Here is a 12943-nt window from a genome sequence, read left to right as displayed (position 1 = left end):
ACAATTTGACCAAAACCGCTCGGTTTTTATTTTCCGTCAGATGTGGCATATTTCAGGAGTTTTATTTATCAAATAAACGGAATGAGCAAAGTAATTCAGATATTTCAAAAATGTGAGGTTAGACAGCTGACAGTTGGGTGGGAATGCCGCTGAAGTGTTGCTGGCTGTCTCTCCTGCCAAAAGCTGCCTGCTAGCACTGCTGCCCCTTCTGCTGCCATTATTTAAATACTTAACGCCATAAAGAGATACAGAATAAAAAGAACAGAATGGGGCCATGAGGCAGCAGTAAAGAGCTTGTAATGGACTATAAAACAGCAGTAAAATCCTCACACTTACCTTTACAGTCCAAATAGGACACACACACACAGAAAAGCCGTATCTCTATTTGTCACAAATTGCCTTAATCTGACACAGATCAAATGATGGTGATAAATAAACACACATGCACCTGGTGTCACGATCCTGGGTCTTATGACCCAGTGTTTTGAGTTTAGTTTATTTGGATGTTTATATGATTAAGCTCATGAGTTTTTCTAGTTCTTTGTTATTAGATTCCCCTTGTGTCTTCCAACCCCTGTTAAGTCTCCCTTGCCCTTCATGTGTTTCATGTCTGTTATGTTGTCAAGTTCATGTAGTCATGTCTGCGTTTCATTATGTTTCCTGTTTTATTTTCTAAGAGGTTCTGTGTTTTGTTTTACTCTTTCCCTGTGGCGTTGTTATGTCCACGTTGTGTCTACTGTGCCTTTCTGTCCCATGTTTCAGGTCCCTATGTTCTGTCTTCTCAGTTGCTGTTAAGTTTGCATGTCTAGAGTTCAGTCAGTGTGTTTCCTGTTTTACTTTGAAGGTCCATGTCTCATGTGAGTGATTCTAGTTTTGCTTCCCTTGTCTCGTCCAGCCTGATTACTCCCAGCTGTGCTCTCCTTCTGTGTCTCATTCCTTCGTTATCCCTCTGTGTATTTAAGCCCTGTGTTTCTCTTTGTCAGTGTCGTAGTCTTCCTCATGGCTGTGTTTCCGTGTGTGTCAGTTTATCCATGTTCCAGTTTAGTTTTCCATGCCATTCTGCAATAAAGCAGCTTTTTGAGTTTGGGTCCTTCTCCTGCCTGTACACAGCTGAAACATGACACCTGGACAATTGAATGATGACACAAAGGGAACTGTTGTCTATACAACACCTACCACTGTGTAAAATTTGCTTCAGAAGTGATTTTCGGTCTGCTGGAAAATGTCAATAACTGTAATAAAGGAAAATAGGATTGAGCAATTCAAATAGGAATAGATATTGAAGCAGACAACGCACACAGGCCCGATGAAAGTCTTTGGCACGGCAGTTTGACGATTTGTGTTTCAACAACACCCTGTATGATATTCTCAGTCAGACTGGTCCAATGAAGCACACTGCCACCATCACCAGTCCTCTTGGGTACATCCACGACTCTATTTCTAAACAGAAACCAAAAGTTGTGAGGATTTCTGGACCAGATGCAAAGCAATTCTTCACCATAAAAAATGTTTTGTACAGTAAATGTTTGAGTGAAAGTCTAAGATCTGATTCATAGTGGTAGGAACCAAATATCCTAGTAGGCCACTGCATGACCTTAATGTGCTTCTTCTTCAGCCACTCCTTTGTGGCCATGGTGGAAGACCCATCCACAACCCCAAAAGGTTGATTCTGTTCATCTGGACATTTTCAGTGGGAGAAATCCATCCAAGTGACTTCTTCAGTCTCAGCTGAAACTAGAACCACTGCAGGAACAATGGGCTGGGAGGTCGGTTCCTTGATCATTAATATGCAAATTCTCATGACCATTGATCAACAACTACTGATCAAAGCCCAGAATCAAGAATCAACCTTTTGGGATTTACTTACCTGGATGACTGAGCATGCATCAAGACCCATCCATCCCCCATCTTCAGTGTTCTGCTGAGGGAATAAGGTTCTCGTTCAAGATTTTACATCCATTGTCCTCTCACTGTATCTTTGGGTCATACTCAGCACTTCTCTTCCTCCAAACATGATCAAGTTGGAGAGACGCTGATGCCAAAGAGCTCACTTTTGGTTTCATCTGACCAAAACACTTTCCCCCCCAAGACTTCTCTGAATCATTTAGATGTTCACTGGCAAGCCCTGTACATATGCCTTATTGAGTACGAGGACGTTTATGCGGATGTATGAAGATTTCAGTCCATTACAGCGCAGTGCGTTACCAATGATGTTCTTGGTGACTATTCCCAACTACCATTAGATCATTAATAAGCTCCTCCCATGTAGTTTTGGGCTGATCCACCACCTCCAGACTGAATGTGACTGAGGGTCATTATATATCCTTTGACAGCTCTTTGGTATTCCCAATGGTGGTGAAGAGATTGGAATGGAAGAAGTAAATTCCATGGATAGGTGCTACATACACAGCAGGTTAACATCAGTGTATCTGTGAATGACTGGCTGTCACAGTTGTCTCAAATTCTGATTCACATATTGTGAACATTTAGCCACCATTTAAGAAACCAAAAAAACCCAAATAAATCCCCTTCTGTCACCTTCATTCCTCATCGCTTGTCTCCAGGCTACACGCTCAAACTCTGTTTCCTCTCGCCTAAATAATATTAAAACAACCCTAGCAGTGAAGTACACTGTAAAAAAGGGCAGTGAAATTGACATAAAAACCATGTAAAACCCCTACAGAAATGTATAGTAAACCCCAAAACACAACTTTCCTGTTTCGATCACAGTGAATTATTGTAAACCTTTAAACAGAATGTTCCTGTTATATTTACAACATGAATGTGTGATTATAATCAAATTTATTGGTTAAAACTACAAATACTGTGAATAAAAACAGTGAAACACCGTAATACTCATAACCAAACAATCATGTTAATTTGACATGCAAATACTGTAAAAATCACAGTTTTAGTCAGTTTTTCTTAAAAACACATGACCTATAAGTCACTTTACAACTGCATGGATGTACTGGGCCTACTTTTAACATGATTCATGAAATGATGCAAAGTCATGGATAGGACTAATAAAAATGTTTTCACAGAAGATGTCATTGTGAACCTGAGAGGTTGCCTCTCCATTTATAGGCTATATAAAAATATACAATTAAAATTGTTTACATCATGTTTTTTTCTTAAATCATTCGGGCTATTTGCAGCCTATTGTAGGGTAACCAATAAGAAATTATTATTTAACGACTAAGTAATGCTTCTGTCATAATGCTTGTATTCTTTATGTTTCTTTTAATTGCAATGTGATACTTAGACTAGAATACTTTTTTGGGTTAGGTCAGCAATGTCTCATTATTACAGGCTAAACAAACTTACAGTGCCTCCCATAGGATCTCTATGGTGCCTCATCTCCACAGAGCTGTAAGCTACTTCAGGCCACTCACGTTGCACTGAGCGCGCCTAATTTTGAATGTGCATCTGAAGCTCGTCTCTGATTGGATAATGACGTGAGGGCGGGAGGAGAAGAGCGCCTAGTTCACGAACTTAGCTAACGAGCCAGCACTAGAGAAGAAAACGTCGAACTTTCAGCAACTACGTTGTTAGGACAAATTACAAACATACGATTTCAAGTGTTTTTTGAGGATCTGTGTTTGTTCGTCAGAAAGTCTGCACGGTAAGTTCAATATCTTGGCGACGTTTTTTCGAGATAAAAGCACCAGTTGATATTTAGACCAATGCTCATAACCTAGCGCTAGCATGCTAGTTCAGCTGAAAAGCACAGGCAAACTTTTGAAATACTAAAAATGATCATCTGCGTCTTTTGTAAAAAGGTATTGGTCACATTAAGAGGCTATGTACTACATTGCAGAGTGCATAAGAATGAGCCTTGTTGTATTTTTAAATGTGTTGGCGCCAATTGCAGCCAAACATTCACCACGTACTCTGCTTTCAAGGGGCATTTTTATCGTGTGCACAATGCACCTGCACTTCAAGCTACTCCTAAAGCTCTTGTTGCAGATTTAAAATGTGCGGTTTCATTATGTGCCCGCCATTTTCAAACAGTGAAAGAGCTAGTGTCTCACTTAAACGATCATATTGCAGAGGGCAGGTCTGTGTCATGTCCAGTAAGTGGTTGTAAGCATATGTTTACAAAAAAGTCATCATTTACTTCTCACATGTGTAGGAAGCATAAAGCTTGTTCTCCAGATGGTATTGATGACATGTACAAGGAATCTCGTCCTCAGCCCCCAAATGACAGTACAGAATATTCAGAAAACACACATGAAACCATGGCATCTGCTAGTTCAGCCAGTGATATGCCAGAGAAGGATAGTCATTCTTATCTCAGAAACATGTGTCTCTTTTACCTTAAACTGCAAGGACAGCTGCTAATTCCTGCCTCTACTATACAGAGTATTGCTGAGGAAATGCAGAATGTGCACGAATTGGGTCAAGCCTACACAATTAATAAGGTAAGTTGTTTACTAAAAAATGAAATGAACCTATCAGATGAAGCAGTCACTAAAATCTGTGACTGCATTAAAGAGTCAGATTTGTTCTCTGCTTGCCATCAGGGACAACTAGGAACAACACACACCAGAAATCAAACATTCAAAAAAATGTTTAAATACACAGAACCCAAGAAAGTGCCATTGGGAATGGATGAAAACATGACAGAAAAATGTGCTTACTACATACCAGTTGGAGAAACCCTGAAGAGCTTTTTAGAGTCACAGTTATGGAGGAATACACAGTCACAACAGTTTGGGGGTCCTGATGTAGAAATTTTTAAGGATTTATATGATGGCAAAATTTTCAAATGTCACCAGTTCTTTAATGAAAACCCTGAAAGCCTCAAACTGATTTTGTACCAAGATTCATTTGAGGTAATGAATCCCCTGGGTTCTGCTAAAAAGACGCACAAACTTCTTGCAGTCTATCTGTCATTAGCAAATTTACCCATTCATTTGCGTTCAAATACAGATAACATGTTTTTAGTCTTGTTGTGTGTTGAGAATGACTTCAAGCGTTTTGGAATAGCCAAAGTTTTCTCAGAGTTGTTGGCAGATCTGAAATCTTTGGAGACAGATGGAATAGATGTAGATGGAGAAACTGTAAAAGGGGGTCTTTACTGTATTGCTGGGGACAACTTGGGTTCTCATTGCATAGGAGGGTTTACAGAAAACTTCAGCTGCTCTCAATATTTTTGCAGGTACTGTGAAGTAACACGAAGTGAGTTTTATGCTGATCCGAATGCCTGTGGTCCTCCACGCACTCCAGAGACATATGACGCGGCTGTTGCTGATCTCCAGTCTGAAACTATCCAAGACGTCAGAGGAATAAAGGTAAACTCCATCTTCAATACCCTTCAGTCTTTTCACGTATCCCAGCCTGGTCTCCCACCTTGTCTAGGTCATGACCTCTTTGAAGGAGTTGTGTCATATGATCTAGCACTGTACCTGAAGAACATTATAAAAAATAAAAAATGGTTCACATACTCCCTTTTAAACAGACGCATTAAACAGTTTAAATATAAAGGATCCGAAGCACTTACAAAGCCATGTACTGTCAAACCTGACGGATCCAAATTATCAGGGCAAGCCGTTCAAAACTGGAACCTTTTGAGATTGCTGCCAGTTTTGATTGGTGACAAAGTACAAAACCATGAGGATGAAGTATGGCAGTTAGCTCTCCAGTTGAAAGACATTGTGGATCTTATTTGTGCTCAGAGCATTTCCTTGTCCCAGATAGCATTCGCTGACATTTTGATCCAAGAATATTTGGAGATGAGAGAGATGTTGTTTCCTGGAATTAAACTAAAACCCAAGCACCACTATTTGCGCCATTATTCAGCACTGTTGTTGAAATTTGGTCCATTGATGAGGTTATGGACGCTTAGGTTTGAATGTAAACACAGTTACTTCAAAAGATGTGCCAGACACTTGAAAAGCTTCAAAAATATTTGTCAAACTTTGTCAACACGTCATCAGATGTATCAGGCTTATCTTTTAGCAGGGCAAGAATGCCGTGAACTGCTGCAAGTCAAGGAGAGCTGTGCGTTTTATCCCAACCTCTACAGTGACACTATTCAGCATGCGGTCAGGGAGTTAGCTTTTTCAGAAAGCAATACCACAGTTACCACAGACATTCAGTACAAGGGCACTGCATATAAAAAGGGACAGTTTCTTGTGTACAGAAATGACGAGTGTATGGAGTTTGGTGAACTTCTACTCATCTTGATTCAAAATGACACATCTGTGTATGTTCTAATGCAGTAGTTCCCAAACTACCGTACGCGTACCCTCGGGGGTACGCAAGTGGCTGTAGGGGGTACGCGTGGGTTGGGGTTGGAGTGGGGATCAAAAGTTTTAAAAGCCGAAATTTGCGCTAATGCAGTTTTTTTTGCCTGTCAAATACATGACTATATACCACCCTCTGGTGTTCAGCAAAAAAATAGCTCTGACAAAATACATGGGCGTGATTTGCCCAAATGACTGACACCTAACAGTTGAAGTTGCCTCCAAGCATTCAGTGCAGCGCGAAAATGGACAAGTGGTTAACAAGAAAAAAAGGCCCTACCACAGAGACACCGGCCACAACAACCAATAAGCTCATATCTGAAGATGCATTTTCCAGTGACCGCACAGGTGATTGTTCAACAACAATGTGTTCGTCAGATTTGGATGCTAGCAGTGCTAGCAGGGATGTATCTGTGGTTACTAGCCAAGTGGCTAGCATAGCTGGAGCCAGCCATGTGGAAAGTGATGAAGTGTCTGATGCGGAGCGTCAAAGTGGGAGAAAGCATGACAGCACGGACTGTAACACAACCTCATCAAAGAAGCGCAAATATGATGACAATTATATTTCGCTGGGGTTTACGTGTATAAATATTGGTGGATTTCCCCGGCCACAGTGTGTTATTTGTGCAAAAGTATTGTCTCAGAACTCAATGAAACCTTCACTTTTGCGCAGACATTTAGAGACAAATCATCCCCATTTGAAAAATAAACCAAGGGAATATTTTGAGCGACAGCTAAAATCACTTTCAACAAGTAAAACCTGCATTCAGGTGCCAGATCTTATGAATAAAAACAGACTACAAGCATCTTACATGGTCAGTTACAGAGTGGCTAAAAACAACAAACCCCACACTATTGTGGAGGACCTCATTCTCCCTGCTGCTTTAGATATGGTAGGGACAATGTTGGGGGAAAAGGCAAAAAAGACGATACAGTCCATTCCATCATCAAACAATACTGTCTTACGGCGCATCAATGCAATGTCAGAAAATGTTTTACAGCAGCTACTTCTGCGCATGCGCCACAGTGAATGTTATGCAATACAGCTAGATGAGTCCACGGATGTGGCTGGCCTGGCGCATCTTCTCGTATATGTGCGCTACATTCATGAAGGAACCATCAAGGAGGACATGCTGTTCTGTAAACCGCTGGAACAAAGGACAACTGCCGCAGATATTTTTCAAAAGCTGGACACATTCATGAACACACATGGACTCGTGTGGGACAGATGTGTTGGCATCTGTACTGATGGCGCACGGGCCATGACTGGGAGACACGGAGGTGTGGTTTCGCGTGTGCAAGCAGTCGCGCCAGATGCCTCCTGGGTACACTGCAGCATCCACCGAGAGGCTCTTGCTGCAAAGGGAATACCTGTCCGTTTGAAACATGTTTTGGACACGAGTGTAAAAATGGTTAACTTTGTGAAAGCCAGGCCGCTGAACTCCCGCTTATTTGCTGCGTTGTGCAATGAGATGGGCAGCGAGCATGAGACATTATTACTCCACACAGAGGTTCGCTGGCTATCTAGAGGGAAAGTGCTGACCCGTTTCTTTGAGTTGAGGGATGAACTTAAAGTTTTCTTCAGTAACCATCCCTTTGAGCTGTCTGAACATTTGCATGATGAAGAGTACCTTACCTGCCTGGCTTATCTGTGTGATATATTTTCTCGTCTGAACGAGCTCAATCTCGGATTACAAGGCGTTTCTGCAACTATATTCAATGTTCAAGATAAAGTTGAGGCCATGATAAAGAAGTTAAACCTTTGGAAGAACTGCTTGGATACAAACAACACTGAAGTCTTTCCTGTGCTGCATGATTTTCTGTGCTCTAATGATCTCACACTATCTAAAAGTGTAAAGCGCGAATGTAACGTGCACCTTGAGGAGCTGGCGGTGCAGTTACGCCGATACTTCCCAGAGACGGACGGCTCAAATGATTGGATACGTCACCCGTTCACCGCCGTGCCTACTTCGTTATCACCGTCTGACCAGGAGAGCCTAATTGAAATCGCCACAGATGGATCTCTAAAAGTTGAACACGCTCAAAAGAACCTGGCAGATTTCTGGATAGGGCTGCGCACTGAACAGCCCGCGCTGGCTAAGCGCGCTGTCAAGACTCTGATGCCTTTCGCCACCACATACTTATGCGAAAAGGGATTTTCTGCTTTAACAAACATGAAAACAAAATACAGAGCAAGACTTTGTGTGGAAAACGATTTAAGACTCAGCCTTTCCCAAATTGAGCCAAACATTGAAGAGCTGTGTGCCTCTGCTCAAGCACATCCATCACATTAAATAAAGTTCTGTTTAATGAAAGTTCATGGCCTTTATGCTCTCGACAAAAAAGTGAATTCTAATAAATCCTTTGATACACTGCTAGTATTAAGTAGTAAAGTTTGTTATTAAAACTCTGTCATTACTAAAAAATATTGATAAATTCATTTGGTGGTGAGAAATAATCGACTGTGCAGTATTTATCTTTATGCATGCGATATTGCAATGTATTTATAGACACTAATTAAGAGTCGTTCGTAGTAGGGGGTATGCGGCTGAGGGTGACATGTCTCAAGGGGTACGTGGCTGGAAAAAGTTTGGGAAGCACTGTTCTAATGGATATCCACAAAGGCATCTTCCTCTCAGAATACCATCTGTATTCTGTGACAAAGGACAGTCTTGGGTTACAGTGTATCAACATTAATGACCTGCCTGATTTCTATCCTTTGGTATCATACATTCTTCAAGAATACAGAGTCATTCCACTAAAGCATAGTATTGTGGCAAAATAATGTCCAACTAATAGCTCACTTCTCACTGTAAATAGTTTAACATTAATATAAGTGTCACGTAATCCACACCCTGCTCCATGTGGATTACGTGACACTTGTATGAACTGTATGTGATTTTCTATTTTGTTTGGATGTGGCATTTCTTCTTCAGTGCAAGTATGAGTGACTCAGAGCGAACCTTCCTAGATGTCGCCATCACGGAAGTCCTACCAGAACTTCAAGCTGTGAACAAAAACATCCTGGAGGAGCACTTGCAGTCCATTGGAGTTGAGACAAGTGATGATCTACGCTTCGTAACGGAGGCAGATTTGATGACAGCATTAAGACCTGTACAAGCAAGAAAGCTTCTTTCTGCTTGGAAACAGAAATGTAAGTAAAAACAACAAACAACTATTCAAACTCAAAAGCAGAGATGGTCATGAACAGACATACAGTGTGAATCATAATTGTATTTGTTTTGTAATTTAAAGACCAAACTCCAGAGAACAGCTCGCTATCATCTGTGGAAGCCTCATCAACCCAGTCGCTGTCATTGCTCTCACTTTCACCCCAAAGTCTATCGTCGACCTCTTCCAGCAGCCCAGGATGTGACACACAATGGGATGACAACTTTGAAATTCCATGGAGTAAACTTCCTGCAGAAGTGATGCATTTTCTTGAGAGGGGGAAAAGGCCTCGCCCAAAACTGAGGAGGCAAATGGTCCGGATTGTTGTGACTGAGATGATGGAAAAATGCCCTCATGTAGGTAGAAAACATTCAATTGACGTTGCAAGAAAAATGGTGGCAAAATATCCCAATTCTCTGCAAGATTTAATAGAGGGTGAGATTGTTGGCGCAGGCTACCTTTCACTTGTCAAACAGTTGCAGAACAGAATTGAAAATGTAAGGCGCACTTCAACACCCAAAATAAGAAAAAGAAAACATCAGACTGACTCAGACCACACAGACGAGATCCCTTTAGAAGAAAGAGCAGCCATGCAGGATACATACGGGTGCATTAAATGGAATGTAGAATTTCTGCCTCTTGAAGAAACTCCAGAGAGCCAACAGCAAAAGATGGAAAAACTCAAGGTGATGTTCCAGCAAGCTGACACCAATCCAGAAGAGGTAAAAAGTCTAATGAAGTCCACTTACTACACACAACGTCTGCATGTCAATCAGGGGGAAAGTATCAAATGCCTTAGGGAGGAGTGGCCGTTTTGGTTTGATGAACTTGGCATGTCTGTCCACTTCAAGGAACTTACTGGGATTGACCTCAAAGAGACATTCACACGTAATTTGGATTTGAAGGGGAAAAGGCTACTGGACTACTTGACCACAGTTGCTGTCAGCAAAAGCAAGGTGTTCCTTCAGACTTATGCAAGGCTTCAGAGGATGCGGGGACCGCAGAGTGGCTGCTCAGATGATGTGAAAGAGATGGTCCTGCTTCTGCTCAGCTACTTTGAAGAGAAGGAGGAGTCCATGCTTCTCTGTGTTGAAGATACATGTCTGGCAGATGAGGTACAACTGGAGCAAGTGCCTCTGACACCCACTATTATCGTGTGTGGTAAGTCTGTTTCATAGCTCTCTCTTTTTTTTTTTTTTTTTTAAGTGCACTTTTTATAGAATGTCATGTGACTGCCGTGTTTATTGATATAACCTGTTAAATAATTTGTTCACAGGACAGTCCTGCTATTCCTCAAGAAGATACATGCTGAGTGTTGATCGGAACCTCGTCAGCACAAACATATCCTCCTTCATTTCTGCACTGTGCCTCATGTTCGGGAGCTACTACAATTTCAACATCCATTATCCATCTGAGCTGGCTTCCACTTTAGAGTTTCTTCAGAGGTGAACAAAAATGGCTTTGTTATTTCTCATAACTGAGACTCTGGGATCTGGAGTCTGGCTTTGATGTGGTTCGAGTCCAGGTCTGGCTCTGAGTCTCGGTCGGCTTTGGAGCCGGTTTCAGTTGTTTTTTTTTTTTCTGTTTTTTGTTGTTGTTTTTTTTTGTTTGTTTGGGGTTTTTTTTTTAAATACATTAACAGTCTGAATCCGGGTCCAAGCCTGGCCGAGACTCAGGGCTAGACCAAGCGTCAACTGACGTCTGACTACCTATAACCTTTGCTTTGGATTTTAACAATGCTAAAGTGTGACATATCACTGCAGAAGACACTCGTGAAGGGTGCCAATACTTTTGACCATGCATTGTTCACTTCCCCACAGCATTTTGGTTATACTTTGTCTTGAACGTGGTCATGGCCATGACTGTGTGTATATATATGTATATACTTAATTTTTACTTACTTTGTACGTGTATTTTAACTGATCAATTATAAAAATGCTTAATAAACTTTTATATGATTGTTATTCTACAGGTGTTTCTTCTCCATAAACCCAGAAAAAGGAACCAAAGTAGAGAACAAAAACTCAAAGCGTCGTCTCAGTGTGAACCCTCGAGTCCTCACCCTGATTCAGGATCTCGCCGACCACGAGTGGCGCTAAGCCTAAATCTTGACTCTCTGTGGACTGTTAGTTTTACTTTGTTAATTTTGTTCCACAATGTGTACTGGAACCTTTTACTGGTCGAATGCATGAAGCCAATTCATGAAGATGTTCTTTCTTTGTAGGAATGTTCTTTATTTACATAAGAAAAGAAAAAAACAACATGCTGCTACTGCAGTGTTTCTAGACCACATGTGTAGGTTTGTTTCACCACGTGGTTTTGCTGATGTTTTCTGACCAGGGCCATGGTTGTGGTGACAGCAGGGTGCGTGTTGCGTTGCACGGTGATTATGATCATTTTTGACACAATGTGTTTTTTGTTTTAAAGTCTTAACAGGTTAGTTAACTTTTTCTGGTGGAGGGTCTAACAAATGCTTGTTTCATGAACATGGTTCTTGCTTTGCAGGAATGTTCCACAGCTTTTATAGCCTATATTTTGATTGAATTGTGTAGTTGCTGTGTGCCTTGCATATTGTGTTAGTTGGAAAAATGGATCCATTTGCTGTCATTTTGCTAATGTGGCTGCAAAATAAATTTCCCAAAAGTGATATTTTCCTCTCTTGTGTTTTCTCAAGATGTATTTTTGCATGTTTGGGTATAGGCGTAGCAGTAAGAAATTTGCTGGGTTATGGTTAAAATTCAATTCTTAGACTTTCCAGCAACAACATGTGTGCGCCTGTGTGTGTCTTTGTGTGTGTAGCAAATAAAGTTGATAGCACTTTGAGCTATTGTTTGATTAAAGACATTTACTCCGTCTTCTTCTGTCTCTGCTCGCTCATTCTCATTCCGAGTCCAGCTCTCATTTCCTCTGTCCCTCTGTTACTTGGGGAGAAAGGGAAGGGAGGAGAGAAGAGGGTGGGTGGTTGTTAACCTTTACAGAGATGCCACTTTGTTGATTTTCCTCTGTTTCATCACACCAACTAATTAAAGCCATCAAACACACTCACACACAGCTACAGGCATTTCTTAGTCTGCTAATTAAAGCATCTGTTTTTACCTGATCGCTACTTCAAATATTTCCATCTTTCTCTCCATCCCTCCATCACCACGTCCCCCGTTCAGCAGAAGCTGCTGTACATTTAAATGCATCGATGAACCTGAGGTTCAGGTTCATCGATGCATTTATTCAATCTTCCCACCGCTGCCTCACTGTAACTTTCAGCCTCACTTCCTCCAGTCGGTGAAGACGCTCTGTCATCATTATAGTAACCTCTGCGCAGTTCAGCAGGCCCTTCCGGGATTTCCCTCAAATTTGGACTCCTCACTTCCACGGACGGGAATTAGATTTCTGCGAGAAAGGTGAATCAGAGTTCAGCAGATGCTAGATTTTATCGATTTAAAACACGAAAAAAAACGATAAGCACGTCAAACAAAGGAGCTAAATGCTCTTACAGATAAATTCTCACCAGTAAAAGCAGTAAT

The 12943-nt window shown here is 41.3% G+C and overlaps 1 protein-coding gene across 2 annotated transcripts; it reads left to right on the top strand.

Moving 5' to 3' along the window:
• The first annotated feature begins 2652 nt into the window (after nt 1–2652).
• On the top strand, nt 2653–12060 carry LOC146677208 (uncharacterized). 2 transcript variants are annotated; one of them, XM_085381474.1, is made up of 8 exons: nt 2653–3625; nt 4365–4424; nt 5165–5297; nt 9188–9405; nt 9507–10144; nt 10274–10583; nt 10699–10867; nt 11395–12060. In XM_085381474.1, the coding sequence occupies exons 4-8, from the start codon at nt 9195–9197 to the stop codon at nt 11519–11521; spliced, it is 1455 nt and encodes a 484-aa protein (XP_085237600.1). In that variant the 5' UTR covers nt 2653–3625; nt 4365–4424; nt 5165–5297; nt 9188–9194; the 3' UTR covers nt 11522–12060. The 2 variants fall into 2 exon arrangements, with proteins under 2 accessions (XP_085237600.1, XP_085237591.1); XM_085381465.1 differs by having other exon boundaries at nt 9507–10583.
• The last annotated feature ends 883 nt before the right edge of the window (nt 12061–12943 follow it).

The sequence above is a fragment of the Rhamphochromis longiceps genome, linkage group LG2 (genome assembly GCF_057381845.1).
Source record: "Rhamphochromis longiceps isolate RC_006_pf linkage group LG2, R_longiceps_female_GT1.1, whole genome shotgun sequence".
Taxonomy (NCBI): domain Eukaryota; kingdom Metazoa; phylum Chordata; class Actinopteri; order Cichliformes; family Cichlidae; genus Rhamphochromis; species Rhamphochromis longiceps.
Note: the sequence above shows the minus strand (reverse complement) of the source record. Positions and strands in the feature narration are given on the sequence as shown.